The sequence below is a fragment of the Henckelia pumila genome, chromosome 3 (genome assembly GCF_033568475.1).
Source record: "Henckelia pumila isolate YLH828 chromosome 3, ASM3356847v2, whole genome shotgun sequence".
NCBI classification, from domain to species: domain Eukaryota; kingdom Viridiplantae; phylum Streptophyta; class Magnoliopsida; order Lamiales; family Gesneriaceae; genus Henckelia; species Henckelia pumila.
The window spans coordinates 38,139,019-38,156,789 of NC_133122.1; the positions used below are offsets into that span (position 1 = coordinate 38,139,019).

Consider the following 17,771-nt stretch of genomic DNA (forward strand, 5'->3'; position numbering starts at 1 on the left):
TTTATACATCCAGGAGATAGTGCGATTACATGGGATTCCAGTGAGCATAGTCAGTGATAGAGACCTGCGATTTACCTCACGTTTTTGGGGTAGTTTTCAGGAGGCGTTGGGTACCACTATGAGTTTGAGCACTGCATATCATCCGGAGACTGACGGGCAGTCAGAACGGACAATTCGTATGCTGGAGGATATGCTACGTTCTTCTGTCATGGATTTTGGCTTATCTTGGCAGGATCAGTTACCTTTGATCGAATTTGCCTACAATAACAGTTATCATCGTAGTATCAATATGGCACCTTTCGAGGCATTGTACGGTCGATGGTGTCGTACTCTGTTATTCTGGGATGAAGTCGGGGAACGACAAGTCGAGGGTCCTGAATTGGTGCAGCAGATTGTAGACAAGGTAGATTTGATCAAGCATAGGATCAAAGTTGCTCAAGATAGACAAGCCAGTTATGCTAATATTCGCCGCAGGCCACTTCAGTTTGAGCCTGGTGAATATGTGTTCCTTCGAGTATCACCTTTCAGGAAGGTAATGAGATTCGGCATGAAAGGCAAGTTGTCTCCTCGTTTCATTGGGCCTTTCCAGATACTGGAAAAGATCGGATATGTTGCATATCGTTTGGCTTTACCACCAAATCTTTCCAGTATATATAATGTTTTTCATGTGTCGTTACTTCGACAGTATATAGCTGATGAATCTCATGTGATTCAGTCTACTGATATTCAGCTAGAGCCAGATCTGTCTTTTGTTGAACGACCAATCCGTATCCTAGGCAGGAAGGAGAAAGTTCTTCGGAACAAGACTATACCACTTGTGATGGTACAGTGGCAGCGCCAAGGCATTGAAGAAGCAACTTGGGAAACTGAAAGTCGTATGCAAGCAGAATATCCTGAGTTGTTTGCTTTGTACTTTTGATTTACCATGTAAGATGTAATTACAGTTATTGTAATAAAACATGGTTTGATGTTTCATATTGTTATCTTGATTTTGTCTTTGATGTTATTTCACGGACGAAATATCTAAAGGTGGAGAGAATGTAATAACCCAGATTCCATTTTAAGATAATAATATGTTAAACATGATTAAGGGTTAGTAATTTCGGAGTGTTATTGGACTTCGGAAGAGATTATGGGCTTTTGACTTTGGGCCGGATCGGAAGCTCCGAACCCAGATTGGAAGTTCCGATCCTAGACACTTTGGAAGCTCATCGGAAGCACAGAGATCGGAAGCTCCGATCCTGGAACGGACGTACCGATCTCTAGCTGCCAGCAATGCTCGATGACTCAGCCGCGAGTTTTGACAAGTGTTGAACGTAGAGCAGATCGGAAGCTCCGATCGCCCGATCGGAAGTTCCGATCCCGACGTGTCACACATGCATGCAATGAGCTGGATCGGAAGCTCCGATCCCGAAATCGGAAGCTCCAATCCTGGCCGGGAATTTTGCCTATAAATAGGGCTCGTTCGATTTCATTTTGAAATACGAATTCCCGAGTTTCCTTCTACAGTTATATAGTGTGAGATATACACTTGAGGGCCCTATCGGTTATAATAGAGGTTCTGGAATAACCAAGGTGTGGTTATAGTCATCCGTGACTAGCGACTTCAAAGGGCTAACTACGGACGAAGGTATGGTCCGGGAATCTATTTAAGTTTTGGGAGTACTTATTAGCTTAGTTAAGGCTTATAGAATTTATGTAGTGATACGGTGAACTTTTGAATATAGGCTTGGAACCTAGGATCCTACTTTACTTGAACTAGCCTAGAGGTACGTACACATTGACTGAGATTGCCAGCGAGTATACATGTTTATATGTTGCATTTATTTGGCATTATTATATGGCATGATATATGATTTACCGCTTTTTATATTTATATGTCATGTGCATATACACGTTGAGCCTATACCTTGTTATACCTGACTATAGAGCCGCTCAGCTCTATACTCGATAGTCTGTCACTGAGAGTACCGCGACGGCGGGGGCATTTATGTCTGTCTACTCTAGTGTACTAGATGAGTGTGGTTGCACCCAAAGGTTGATCCGTGCGGTGGCAGCACTCATGTGGCGCCGGTTCTGAGCATGATTTTTCAGATGACCCTGTACCAGTCATTATGTTGCATGCATTATATACATATGTTTACTCATGTCTATGTACTGGGCGTTAGCGCTCACGTCCTAGTTGTTATCTTGGACACCCTATTCCATGGAGCAGGTCGCAGGATGGACGGAGCTGGTAGTTCAAGGCAGGACTAGGGAGCAGGAGCCTTGAGGATTTTATTATACAGCAGGATTCGATATAGCTGTATAATGTTTACTTTTAAGTTTTCGATTTGGTTGTATCACTACAAATTTAAGACTGGATTATGTTACTAAGCTGAAATTTAAATTATGGTTTTGTTTCCGCACATTTTACTCTGTTAAGTATTTTTCTGTATTAAGATTAATGCATGTTATTAGTTGCCAGTTAGTAGGTGATTCCATGCAGGGTCACTACAAGAATACTCAAAAAAGTTTCCAAATTGTCCAAGTATGGGAAAATAAAATTTGGAGTGCCAAAATTACTAATAGGAAAAATAACACAATTAAAAAGCAGCAAAATAAAATCTAAAAAAATCATCAATCTCAATGTCATTCTCTGCCAACTCAAATAGCTTTTTTTGATGACATTTCTCTGAACACAATTCTTCCCCTTGAAATGGCACTGAAGGAAGTTAGAACTCAATTTCAAATTGATGTTAACCGGTTGATCGACGCAAGGCAAACCCATAATGATCGAAAAATCCCTACTAGTGAATGGCACCATTATATTGCTTCCAAAACGAAAGCTGCATGTCTCTACTTCAAAGCGTTTAAGAATTGCATAAACTCTTGATGTGCTTATACAAAGCTTTTGGATCTTCAACCAAGGTGCAAGAGGTAAAGTCTCTATCCTCTTTAATTGTAGTTCACTCATTTTGGGAACTAATTGCTTTACTACTGATATAAATTTTGTTGGAGAACACCTTGATAGGGATGGCAACGGGGCGGGGCGGGGACGGGTTTGCCATCCCCATCCCCGTCCCCGAATTAAAAACCCATCCCCGGTTCTACATATTCGGGGAATCCCCGTCCCCGAACCCGTGGGGACTAAACCCCCATCCCCGAACCCGAACCCGAACCCATTGTAGATATGAAAATGAGATTGTGATGGGGTGGATCCCCGAACCCGTGGGGAAATCCCCAAACCCGTACCCGTAGACATCAAACTTAAAATATTCAATTTTCCAACAATTATCTTTTACATTCCAAAAATCATTAATATTACATTTTTGTGTACTGACTTATAAAATGCTCAAACTCTAACTCTAACTCTAAAATTTTGACAAATATTCATAAATTTTAGATTTATATAAAAAATTTGAGACATTCCAAGTCTCAAATATCAAATAATTCAACTTAGTGATTCAAATATCTTTAACATATATACGCTGAAAATTCTAAATAAATTCAAGAAAAATTTATTATATGATGATGAGTGTGTGTCTTTTATTATTATTATTATTATTATTATTATTATTATTATTAATATTATTATTATTATTATTATTATTTATTTATTTATTTATTTATTTATTTATTTATTTATTTTCGGGGATATCGGGGCGGGTTCGAGAAAACGGGCGAGAGAAATTGGGGGAAGGGAAGAGGGTTAGTGATGTGTTAAGTAAGTATAATAATAATAATAATAATAAATTTAAATGAGAATGATAATGATAGGGAGTAAAAAATAAGTAAAAGTGTTTGTCAGGTACTAAATTTTAAGTTTTACTGCTATAGGTACTGAACACCAACTTTATTTTATGGATGGGTATTTTTCTTAAATTTACCGTATATATATATATATATATAGAAATTTTCAGCTGCCCAACCAATGATGCCCAACTCGTCCCCGATAACTAAAACCTGATAGTGGGTTTTAGTGATACGAATTTTTTTTAAAAAAAACAACTAAAACCCGATAGTGGATTTTAGTGATCGGGAACGAGTTGGGCAGGAATGGTTGGGCAGCTGAAAATTACTCATATATATATATATATATATATATATAAATATCGAGTATTCCTCAATCCCTTATTTTATCAAATTTTTAATATTTTGATATTATTTTTATTATTTAAATAAAAAATTTCATAAATCATATATGAAATAAATAAGTAATTGGTTGAATCAATGACAACGAGCAGTAATTAAAGTTCCATATATTTATAAAATGATTTCAGAATAAAAAATTAATGATGTCATGTACATCAATATTTGTAAATTAATTCTTATATCATAAAAATTTTGAATATAATTTTTTTTATTAAAATCACATCATAAATTGAATACAAACTCATGAGATGATATAATAATAAAAAAAATCTTATCATATAATCCATGTACATGATATTAGATGTATCTTTGGCGTTATTCATCACGTTATATTTTTTTAAAAAAAAATTCATTAATAAAAATATCAAATAAAGACAAATTTTTGGATACAAATTGGCCTTATTAAATATAACTAGCTCAATAAATTGCTCGGTTAACAATTAAGAAAATTTCAATATTTTATTGAGTTTGAGGTCTATGTTGAAAGTTAAAGTCTAATCTCTTATCTTATCTTATCAATAGTTGTAACTAAGTTCTAAGGTTATTGCCCTTTCTTAAGATTAGCTTTCTCTCTTGTTATTAGTTTGTTACAGATCCTATATTGAAGGATCTGAGAGGCATAATTGTTACTGCTATATATTTACGTACTTCATAATAATAAAGTTAAGATTTTCATTCTAAATACTTCTACATGGTATCAGAGTCAGGTTGATATGACCAAGATAGGCAAACCTCAAGCCTATACTTTATCAACGTCTCCGGCTATGGCTTACTCAAACACTCCCGATCAATTCACTCATTTTGTCACAAATCACAAGATCAATGGCCAGAATTATCTTCAATGGTCACAATCAGTCTTGATGTTTATTTGTGGCAAGAGCAAGGAGGATTATATCGCAGAAGCAGCTGTTGAACCAAAGAAAGAAGATCCGAAGTACAAAACCTGGAAGGCGTAAAATAACATGGTGAAATCATGAATACAGTAGAAGGAAGGTCATGTTGGGAGGTACCCCATTAATTTCTTCTGAATCATCAGCACTGTCGTCTGAATTTGAGACTCAAAGCACCGCTACACGAGCTTCCACGGACAGCAGATCAAGGAAACCACGACCGTATTGTGATAAGTGTCACAAGCCTGGACACACAGAGGCAACCTGCTGGAAGATTCATGGAAGGCCATCAGATTGAAAACACACAAGAAGTTCGAGCTCGAATGATCGCGAGGCTTATGGACACTCTGCAACAAGCTCTCCTTTCAACAAAGATCAGTTGTAAATGCTCTACAGCCTCCTCAACAAGGCTCAACCTCCCTCATTATCATCTTCTGTATCATCATCGTCTGCACCAAATTCAAATTCCTCATCAGCAAATATTGCACAACAAGGTAATCCTCAGGCGTTACATGCCAATACAACCAGCTCATCCTGGATAGTGGATTCTGGAGCCTCAGATCACATGACTGGTAATCGAAATATGTTCTCATCACTTGCTCCGTATGACAAACCAATCTGAGTGACTATACAGATGACACTAAGACGTTTGTCATGGGGATAGGGACTGTTTGCATCTCCAAGAAGCTTCAACTTAAATCTGTGTTTTATGTTCCAAAATTACAATGCAATCTTCTGTCAGTACGCAGATTAAATATAGATTCACAGTGTCTAACTATTTTCAGTTCCTCCTCATGTTGTTTTTAGGACCAGGTTTCGGGGAGGATGATTGGATGTGGTGAGCAATGCGAGGGACTCTATATTCTCAAGCCCGATAGCGCACCAACTCAGTGTCAACTTCTCCCACGTGAAAATAAATTAAAACTGTGTCCTCCTTTATTTCTTCTGCTTCGAATAAACATAGTGAAATTATGATGTTACACTATAGATTGGGACATCCAAATTTCATGTATCTTGCAAGATTATTTCCCTCTTTATTCTCCAATAAACATGTTCAAGATTTTCAGTGTGATATTTGTTCGTTGTATAAGCATACTCGTAGTTCTTACCTGCCTAGATCATATACTGCATCCCATCCGTTTTCAATGTTACACTGTGATGTTTGGGGGCCTTCTAGAGTTACTAACCTTGGGGGAACAAAATATTTCTTATTATTGGTTGATGATCACACTCGGGTCTCTTGGGTGTTCTTGATGAAAGAAAAATCTGAAGCAAGCTTGTTAAATAAACAATTTCACATTATGGTGAAAACACAGTTCAACACAGATTTGCAGATATTCCACTCGGATAATGTAGGCGAATTGTTCAACTTAGAACTCAGCTCTTACTTCAAACAACATGGCATTATACACACAAGCTCATGTGTTGACACACCTCAGCAGAATGGCGTCGCCGAGAGAAAGAACAGACATATCCTGGAAGTAGCACGGTCCCTACTATTTACAACAAATGTGCCAAAACACTTTTGGGGAGAGGCTGTTCTCACTGCTACATACCTCATCAACCGCATGCCATCACGTGTCCTAAAATTCAAAACTCCTTTCCACACTCTACTCACAACATTTCCCCATAATCGCCTCATATCCAATATTCCTCCCAAAATCTTTGGCTGCTCGGTCTTTGTTCATCTCTATAACGAGGGAAAACTTGAACCAAAATCCATCAAGTGTATTTTTCTTGGTTACTCACCCACCAAGAAGGGTTACAAGTGTTACTCACCTCTTCACCGCAAATACTACGTAACCATGGATGTCACCTTCCAAGAAAATAGCCCTTTCTACACCAATTCTAGTCTTCAGGGGGAGAACATTAGACATGAATCCCAGAATTGGAGTATCTTCACTGTACCAGACTCGGAGGCTGCTCCACCAGACTCGGGGATCCATCAATCACCCATAAATGTAGAGTATTCCTCCATTATCTCACAAGACACTCAATCATCCTCAACGAATCCTGCTCCAACTCAACACGATCCAGGTAATATCTCGACAAGCCAGGTTCCACTTGATCATGAACAGTCCAATATGGACCTACCTATTGCACTAACAAAATCGTCTCGTAATTGCGGGCCATATCGTATTGATGACTATATATATTATGGTAATCTCTCACAAAGTTTTCGAGCCTTTGTTTCCAGACTTGATCAGATTACTATACCAAACACTATTGATGAAGCCTTAAAGGTTCCGGAGTGGATACGAGCTACTTACGATGAACTTAAAGCCCTGGAAAACAATCAGACGTGGGAACTGATAAAGTTACCACCTGGAAAAAAGATCGTGGGATGCAAATGGGTGTTCACAGTAAAGCATAATCCAGATGGTTCAAAGGAGAGATTAAAAGCTCGGCTTGTCGCCAAGGGCTACACTCAAGCTTATGGAGTTGACTATGGAGAGACATTTGCTCCAGTATCCAAACTAAATACAGTCCGAGTGCTCTTATCCATCGCGGAAAATCTTGATTGGCTATTACACCAGTTTGACGTAAAGAATGCTTTCCTCAATGGGGATCTCGAAGAGGAGGTGTACATGCTAATTCCACCTGGATTTAGTAATGCAGATAATCATAACAAGGTGTGCAAGCTGAGGAAATCATTGTATGGGCTCAAACAATCACCAAGGGCATGGTTTGACAAGTTTTCTCAGGTGCTTCGATGGTATGATTATACTCAGAGTCATGCGGACCACACATTGTTCTCAAAACACTCGGAGGGTGGTAAATGTACATTCTTAAGTGTCTACGTAGATGACATACTTATCACCGGAGATGATTCGGTTGAGATAACCAAGCTCAAGGCTGCTCTTTCCTCTGAATTCGAAGTAAAAGACTTTGGACAGATGAAGTACTTCTTAGGTATGGAAGTGGAAAGGTCCAAAAATGGAATTGCAATGTCTCAAAGAAAGTATACACTCGATTTACTTAAGGAGACTGGCATGCTAAGTTGTAAGCCTTCTGATATTCCTATGGATCCTAACCTCAAGCTCAAGGCACGATCTTCTGAAGCTGCTGCTGAGAGGGGGAGATATCAACGGTTAGTTGGCAAGCTGATTTATCTCGCGCATACGAGGCCTGACATAGGATTTGCTGTGAGTATGGTCAGCAGATTCATGAGTAATCCCTCCGTGATCCACATGGAGGCTGTCATGAAAATCCTATGTTACCTCAAGTCATCACAAGGATCAGGATTTCTTTCAGGAAGACGACAGACCGAGAGATAAATGTGTATATAGACGCAGACTGGGCAGGATCATTGACAGATCGAAGATCAACTTCAGGCATGTGCACATATGTATGGGAAAATCTAGTGACATGGAGAAGTAAAATGTAATCCGTAGTAGCAAGGAGCAGTGCAGAGGCAGAGTTGAGATCACTAGCAAGTGAAATTTGTGAAGAAATGTGGTTAAGGCGACTTCTTGAAGATCTCAGAATCAATATGGAAATGCCGATCAAACTTTCTGTGACAATCAAGCATCTTTGAGAATTTCCAAAGATCTTGTCCAACATAATAGGACAAAGCACATCGATATTGATAGGCATTTTATCAGTGAGAAGATTGAAGACAAGACGATCATTTTGAGCTATATTTCTTCAAAACTTCAGATTGCAGACATTCTCACCAAATCACTTCCAAGAAACAGTTTTTTTTAGATGTGTTCCAAACTTGATTTACTCAACATTTACAATCAAGTTTGAGGGGGAGTGTTGAAAGTTAAAGTCTAATCTCTTATCTTATCTTATCAATAGTTGTAACTAAGTCCTAAGGTTGTTGCCCTTTATTAGGATTAGATTTCTCCCTTGTTATTAGTTTGTTACATATCCTATATTGAAGGATCTGAGAGGCATAATGGTTACTGCTATATATTTACGTACTTCATAATAATAAAGGTAAGATTTCCATTCTAAATACTTCTACAGTCTAAGGATTTGTGTTTAATCTAAAAAAAAAAAGTGTTTTACATTCGGAATTGTTAGATTTGATTTTTTTTCGATATAAATCCCCAGATTTATATAGTATATACAAGAATCTGACCCACAACATGATTTGTTAAATTGAACTTTATTTTATCTACAAAAATCTGGTTTATATTTGGAACCGTTCGATCAGATTTCTTTCAACCATAAAAAAAAATATCAGCATGTCAATATTAGCTCTTTAAATACAATAACATATAATCTCAGAAAAAGTCATCATTCTACAAACTTCTCGACACAAATATTAAGAATTCAGATCAAATGCTTCAAAGTCACAAAGTGTTTTTTATATGGACGAATAAGGTACACTTCTGTGTCATATTTATCTTGACACATCACAAGATCCCATCAAAAGCATCAATCAATCCAAGCACCAATTTTGGAATCATACTGAGACAAACTATGACGATTCCAATCGATCTCAAATCTAAGACATAACAAAAGATCATTATAATATCGAATGAGTGTTATAATGTCAACTAGTAGTAAATTAATAACTTGCATCTGACAAGTGAAACAACTCAGTTCAAGCGGAGCTTCAGAAGAAGATATTGTGAGTATATATTCATTAAATATTTAAATTATATTGTGGCCTTGAAAAATCTAATATGTATTTGATATTATGTTACAGATGAAAGGAGCAAAGCAATTATGTCACAAGACAAACCATTTATATAAATATTTAAATTTGATCATGTATTGACTACCATGAAAGGTGTGGAGAAATTTATCGCCAAATCTTACCCTTCAAGAAAAAAAAAATGTTGAACGGTTTATCTTATTTTCAATTAAATTCAATTGATAAAAATTTTAGTGGTGGTCCATCGTAGTCTGTAGAGACTGCTTTGAGTGAAGAAATCAAAAATGAAAAATAAACAAGATAGATAATTATTTACACATGATTGAAACAATGTGATCAGAACGACAAGAATCTTGAAATTGTTGAAGCGGAGATCTATTGACATGCAACAAAACAATCAGATCCAACTAGGAAATCTACAAAAGAGAGGAGAAAAAATTCAAATAAGTATAAAAAAAAAAATGGGAGTGAGGAATAAAGAAATGTTTTTTTTAAAAAAAAACAGAATTTCATTTATGTTTATTGTATGGGGGATTTGGGGATAAATCCATGTTGACAAACATGGCTCTACAATCAGTCCCTGTCCCCTAAAATTTAATTTTGCGCTCCCTGATCCTCCTACATCAATACTTTTAAGTCTCTGGTCAACAAATAATTTCATTTATTTTTCTCTCTCTTTCTTTAACATTTTTTTCCTCTCCTCATCCCCTCTTTTGTGATTGCAAATCCCTAGTCATGGACATTGAAGGAGATTGAGAGAAAGCTAAATATGGGGTAAAAATTATATGGTAAATCATCTTCCCCTCCTTCTCTTCCCTTCACGATTTTTTCCTATCTTCTATTTCATGATTTTTACAGTAAATCACTAGCCTCCAAGGATGAAGGTGACTGGAAGCTTGGAGCCACTGCCACGGCATTTCTTCCCCTCCATTTAGTTTTCTTCCTCTGAGGGTGAAGGCGGCTGAAAGCTTGGAGCCACTGCCACGATATATCATATCTTCCCCTCTTTCATTTCGTTTTTTGCTTCTCGTAGTACGATCTTCCCTTCACGATGTTCTTCTCTCCTCTATTTCATGATTTCCACAGTAAATCCCTAGGCCATCGGATGACAAAGGCGACTGGAAGAGCATTAGGGCAGCATGCGAATTATGAAAGTAGAGAATCAGAAATCCTTGAATTAATATTTGTATTGACAGTAAGTATGATGCGGTTTATGTAGTTCTCCTAGATTTGATTTTTCACGTTTATGCCTCGTGATCACGTATTGTGAAAGAAGAGAATCAGAAATCCTTGAATTAATATATGTATTCCCAGTAAGTATGCCGATGTTTCTCTAGTTCTCCTATTTTATTTTTTACATTTAAGCCTCGTGATTTTGATTCAATTTTCTTGACGTGCATGTATAGATAGATTGATGTAATTGATTTTGTTGTTTTGAATGATTTTGATTGTCCGAATCAAAGCAACAGTAGCATTGAAACTATTAGAAATTTGTTTTGGTTGTATTTTTTGAATTGAATTAGAGATTACGTTAATATTATTTAAGTTTGTGGTTATATTTTTTGGATTGGAAATTAATGTAAGCTAATCGATGCTTTATAAAAAAAAATAAAAGAAAAATTAAAATGTCATTGATTCAATTGTTTCAATTTTCAGGATTATATATGGTTTGAATTTCTCAAGTTCAACTTGGTTTTTAATGTCGGTTTACTGCTATGTGAACTTATTGTTTATGATTGGAAGATAACTAATATGTGTTATTCTAACCAAGTTGCCTTTGGCACAACGGTTAAGTATCCATTGAAAAATGGAGAGATTAGGGGTTCAATTCCCATTGATGCGAATTGACTCCGAATTTTCTAACACTGACCAGTGTACTTCTACGTGGCGTTGATGTGGTCCCTGTAGGCGGTCTCTGCGTGGCCAATCCGTGGATGACCTCCGAGGGGAGATCCGGGTACTGTGAACAAACTTCGAGCTTCGTCCCGGGGCGTGCTATGGGGCCCATCTACATAACCCATCCAATCGACTAGATACACTTGGCCGGAGTAAGAAGGTGCTCGCGGCCCAACACGAGCCTTATAAATAAGATAAATGGGACTCCGAACCATCATGAGTCTAAACTATATGGGATCTAACTCCTTATCGATATGAGTATAAACTATCTGGGATATTTAGTAAATAATTAAATATAAGAACATGGTCCTCAATAAATACTATTGGGGGCCAAATTTTTAGAAACCGGGGCTTGCCCCAATGGTTTCACCTTGTATTTCCCATGAATTGACTTGGGTTCGAGTCCTCCCACCCCTTTTTTTAAAAAAAAAAAAACTAATATGTGTTATTATATTTATTAATTGATTCCTAAATATTGATTTTGAACAAGTACTTATTTCTTACTTATCAAGACTTTATTCTAATGAAAAAAAAAAAAATCTCTAACACTAGAACATATTTGGATTCTATTTAGTTTGTGTTGGTTTAAGGATAAAACTCGTGTTTGATTGATTCATGTGCATGTTATTTGTTGGCTTGTAATTGTACTTCGAATTCTTTATATATATTTTTTTTCAAATTTTCGTTGGTGATTGTGTATTTTGCTTAAATTTATGTGTGATTTTTTTGTTGGTTATTATTGTAATATATAGTCAATTTGATACTCTTTTTTAGTTGTATATATTATATTTTTGTTGTTATAATATTCTTGTAGTTTATAAAGACTTTTATTAGATTTAGTCAATATTTAATGAATTTTTCCCAATATTTGTGAATGAAGATTTTTTTTTAATTCTAGTTTTTTGTGAATAATTTTTTTAAATTATTTCATTCCACTGAAAATTTTAACTCAGTTGACGCAGGTACTCGCTTGATTTATTGACACAATGAAATCTGGATCTGGATCATCAAATTTTTCATTCATCCAGCATAATCTTGACCTATTTCAGCATATAACGAGGGTATTCGAGCACATATATTTTAAAAAAAGAGGTGCTCCATTTTCAAAATATCTTGTCTCCTTGAAGTATTCGAGCATAAATAATTTCAATGAAATGTGCGCTCCTCTTTCAAAGGTCAAGATTATGTCGGCATGGATCCAATATATGCTAACTTTAAGCTATTTTTATACTGAATATTATGTTAAAATAATTTTTTAAAACATTAGATGCAAATCACAAGAAGTTTTTTATTTCCACCACTAAACTACTTCAAGGAGACAAGATATTTTGAAAATAGAGCACCTCTTTGTTCAAAATATATGTGCTCGAATACTCTCGTTATATGCTGAAATAGGTCAACATTATGCCGGATGAATGAAAAATCATGAAATAGAAGATAGGAAAAAATCGTGGAGAGAAGAGAAGAACGAGAAGGAGGGGAAGATGATTTATCATATAATTTTTATCCCATATTTAGCTTTCTCTCAATCTCTCCTTCAATGTCGAGAAGGTTGGGAATTTTCAATGGCAAAAGAGGGGATGAGAACTGAGAAGAGGAAAAAAATGTTAAAGGAAGAGAGAGAAAAATAAATGAAATTATTTGTTGATCAGAAACCTAAAACTATTGATGTAGGAGGATCAGTGGGTGCAAAATTAAATTTTAAGGGGTGGGGACTGATTGTGGAGCCATGTTTGTCAATAGGGATTTATCCCCAAATTTTCGTTATTGTATTTATATCGTTTGGTGTTTTTATTTTAATTTATGTTATTTTGTATGCATATGGTTTGATGTTTGTCATGTCATTTTGTATTGATATCGTTTGTATTTGTTTATCGAATAAATATATTTTTTAAAATAATAAGTTAACTTTTAATTATAATTAAGATAATTACCGAAGGGTTGCCTTTTTTGTAAATTTTTTTATTACAACACTAAATATATTTAATTTATTAAAGAAATATAAATATGGTTATTTAAAAATAAATAAGTTGTCAACTTTAATTGAAAAAGAAAATAAACAATTATTTAAAAAAAAAAAGGAAAAAAAGAATAGGAAAAAAACAAAAAACAAAAAAGATAGCACAGCTACAGTGCTCAGCTGTGCACCAAATTAACGCAAGATACAGTGTTGTCAAAATATAGAATGGAGATGCTCTTAAAGCCTTGAAGGAAGCACAAATTCAATGGAAATTCATTCATCAATTCATTTATATCTTTGTTTCTGTTCTTTATCAGAATGACACATATCAATCACAGCATTTGTGTTTAAAGAGAAGAAAATATAGGTACACCAGGCAAGGTAGCTCCTGCTTCAACGATGAAAGCATTGCCAGTCACGTACTCGGATGAATCGTGGATCAAGTATCGTATGAGAGATGTCAATGCTGGATCCGTCGTGCCATGAGTTCTTAATGGGATAGTTTTTTTCGCGAAAGATTTGAGCCATTCTTTCTCCATCAGACTTTCGGTTATCTCGGATCTGAAAAGCCCGGGAGCTATGGAGTTTACTCTGATTTTGTACTCCCCTAACTCCATAGCCATCACCTGTGCGTAAAAGTTTCATTGTTCAGATGGAAACAAATATTTGGTGTACTGAGTATTTTAAACAGAAGATAGCGAATTCAGTAAAAATCTTGAACCAGAAAACCAAAGATTATTCAAAGAACTGAACATCAGAAGGTAGCCTCTAATGAAATTTCGAGCGAACATACTACACGGGACTAAACGAATCAAAGATGTGATATTGTAAATCAGAGCATGTGATTGGTTAGCATCTGCTTTCCACCACATTCACTTTATGAAGATTATTAATCAAGAGAAGTTACAGAATTATATCAGGCAGGCTTATAAATCGTTTCGAACTACTCCCACAAAAATAATGAAGGGTCATTGATTACTATCACTCTTCCATTCTCAATCACATAATGACTTAACTGATCTACCAGCATCCGAATTCTAGCAGAGGTGCATCTTATGAGTTCAAGCAATGATTTCATATCGTCAATATTATTCAACGAGTGCAAGTCGCTCTCTTGTGTATAATACTTTGTCCAGATAACAGTTAGCTCTTGGTGTTTATCCTGAATCCTTCACATATACCAGTCAATCGCACTATAATCCCACAAAACAGCACAACCAGGCCTCTCTCGATGGATATGTGACTATGTGTATCCTGAATCCTTCACATATACCAGTCAATCGCACTATAATCCAACAAAACAGCACAACCAAGCCTCTCTCGATGGATATTGCTAGCAACCAATTCACACCCATTCTCGCTTTATAAAATAGTTTATCAAAGTTAGATAAATCTGCTATAGAGAACCCGTTTTGCAAAGCCTTCCCATAAAAAGATGTAAGATATGCCAAGTGCACCCTCAAACAAAAAAATCTTCAAAATTGCATTTAGCCCACACAATTTCCTCGGAATGCTACGACTTATACTTACGTTAAATGCACAAACATCATAGATCCATCACCAGACATTTTAAGACTTCTAATTAGCAGTTAGGACACATGTCACAGCACAAAAAAAAAAACTAACATTCGTCAAGGCGTTAACGGCAGTTTTTGAAGAGGCATAAGCAAGGCATCCAGGTAGCTGGCCACGATTAAGACCAGCAATCGAACTGATATTGATGACTGATCCACCTTTTTTAGCATCACGCATCAATGTACAAACATGCTTTGAAACCAGCCAGGTTCCTGTCAGATTTGTTTTGATGGTATTCTCCCATTCATCTTCTGACAAATTTAATGGACTGTGCACACTGCCTGTAGTAAAAATTCAGAGCAAGATAATCAACAATCCACCACCATAACACAAGACCCGATTAAAAATAACATGAGCAAGATTCCAGTGGATGAGTAAACAGTAATGCCTATCAAGACAAGATGAAACCGTCATTTACAGTAGCCAGAGCACATAGCTCTTTGTTCCACACTGCTCTTGCCACATCAAAATGTGAGTACTTAGCTTAATAAATAATGATAGAAATATTTCAACAAAAAATTGTGAAGGGTTAGTTATTCAAATCGAATTGATATTTAAGGGCAGACTGTATCTCTTCAAATTAAATTTTGTCTCTCCCCAAATACAGTAACTTGAAGCTTATCAAAATTATTAGACTTGTGTTCTCGCATGTTAGCACAATATCATTGGTAATGGTGATGTTGAAATCAAGAACATCGACAGTAAGCTAAATACACTCGGACATTTGACATAAACTACTTCAATTTTCACTTAAAAACTCTTCATGTTGCATCGTTGCAGCTCCTCTATTTTCTTAACACCAAACTAACAGCATCACCTACAGCATAGACATTAGAAGAGCCAAATGCAATGAGGCTCATAAGTATCACATTGCCTAGAACAAGTGGCAAGGTAAGAAAAGTTATTTATTGAAGTGAAGCGAGCACTCTAAAAAATTACATGCTCAAATCTATATTTTATCAAACATAATTCAATGTCTGCTTTCCAAACTATTCACCCTTTCACTAGCAACGATTGTTTAAGGTCTGTCTGGCCACATGGCTAGATCAATTGTTGACATCGTGACAACCATGGATGCTGGCAAAAGGGTTTACCAGCATCTGAAAAAACTATCTCACACTTATTAGCTACTCTACGAGTTGCGGAGCTAAAATGCGATTGCAACAATGCCTGCCCTTTGTGAGGCAGACTATCACGGATCGTGTCCTATAATAAGTGGCTTTTATTCGTCTACCAATACCAGGGGAGTGCAAGTTAACAAAGCCTTTAATATCCACACATGCCATCTATGAATATACGTCTGACAGTAGTCTTTTCCTCAGGTAACCTCTCCCAGTGCGTTGGCTCACAAAGAGAGCACTAATGTTAAAGTATATAACTCAAGAAGAGAACCGAAATCCGAAGATGGTAACTTCACAGCCGTCATGTTTCCCACGTAAAAGCAAGTTTTCTACTTTGTAACCTTCTAGATTCGTGAGCGCTCAAGTTTCCTGTTAATTTCCTGGGAAACCAAAGTGGGAAAGGCAACATTGTTTGTGGAAATATCTGCGCAGAACTCAAGACACCCTTTTTTTATTTTATTTATAAAAAAAAAAAAAAAGAAACAAGAAACAGCAAGGAAACAAGATTGGACTAGACGAACCAAACTCGAACGCCACTAAAACCACGTAAAAATAAATTTAAACCAGTCAAATTTCCTCAAACGACACAAGAGCACTTTTACCTCTAACACCAGCGTTGTTGATCAAAGCGTCGATTCTTCCAAACGCATCCCAAGCCTTCTTCACCGAAGCCTCGATAACGGACCCACTAGCCCCGACGTCAAGTTCAATAGCCACTGCAGCTGGCCCATGTGCATTGGAACAGGACGATCCGGCCATCTTGTTAATGTCGTCGCAGAGTGACTGCAGCCGATCAATTCGCCTAGCGGCGGCCAAGATTCTGCAGCCAGCTTTGGCCAAGTCTAAGCAGAAGTCCCGGCCGAGCCCGGATGACGCTCCGGTCACCATCACTACTTTGTTATCGAGCCGGAGCCACGGCTCCATATATGGCAATTTGTGAAAAGATTAGCAGATTTTGTCACTTGTGTTTCAAGAATCTAATGGTTCCAAAACCGAATCAACTCTACCCCAATTCCTGTTTTCATAGTCCCACCCAAAACTAGCTAAAAAAAGGTGTATTATTTAATTCTCTTTCCTTTTATTTTACTATTATGGTCCATGGGAGCGTCTCTAGTTTTGTTTTAACCTGAATTTAAACTCAAAATTTCCATGTATTATGATATATTTATTTTAGACTTTAGTGTATTAAAAAGCTATTTACCTATCATTTGAGTTCCTAAATTCATCATTTTGATACATGATATACAAAAAAAAACAATCATTTTAATTTACTTAGTTTTCACATGTTATATTATAATCATTAACGTGCGTGTATGACCTGATATGTTTTTTTTATGTTGTTTAATATAAATAAGATATTCGTCTAACAAAATTGACAAATAAGACCGTGTCATTGGAGTTTTGTGTGTTTTTAAAATGAATTAAATAGATATAAATTAGGAAGTTGATATCTAAATTTACGTTTTGAATTATTTTTATTTAATATGTTTAAACTTAAAAAAATAAAGAAGTTTTATTTTATTTTTGATAAAAAGAAGTTTTAATTTTCAACGACATCAATTTTTTTTGTTCTTTCTGTTATA

General features: G+C 36.1%; 1 protein-coding gene across 1 annotated transcript; it reads right to left on the reverse strand.

Moving 5' to 3' along the window:
* Positions 1-13,735: 13,735 nt before the first annotated feature.
* On the reverse strand, positions 13,736-17,301 carry LOC140887769 (uncharacterized). The gene is made up of 3 exons (XM_073295229.1): positions 16,791-17,301; positions 15,119-15,348; positions 13,736-14,118 (listed from the first exon to the last, which is right to left on the reverse strand). The coding sequence occupies exons 1-3, from the start codon at positions 17,110-17,112 to the stop codon at positions 13,840-13,842; spliced, it is 831 nt and encodes a 276-aa protein (XP_073151330.1). The 5' UTR covers positions 17,113-17,301; the 3' UTR covers positions 13,736-13,839.
* Between the last annotated feature and the right edge of the window lie 470 nt (positions 17,302-17,771).

What these genes read in the sequence shown, in the direction of transcription:
- LOC140887769 (XM_073295229.1), bottom strand. Translation starts at nt 17,112, where the DNA reads ATGGAGCCGTGGCTCCGGCTCGATAACAAAGTAGTGATGGTGACCGGA. An exon ending in CAACAACGCTGGTGTTAGAG is followed by an intron (nt 15,349 to 16,790) that starts GTAAAAGTGCTC and finishes TTTTTACTACAG; the next exon opens with GCAGTGTGCACAGTCCATTA. An exon ending in CCGTTAACGCCTTGACGAAT is followed by an intron (nt 14,119 to 15,118) that starts GTTAGTTTTTTT and finishes TTTTACGCACAG; the next exon opens with GTGATGGCTATGGAGTTAGG.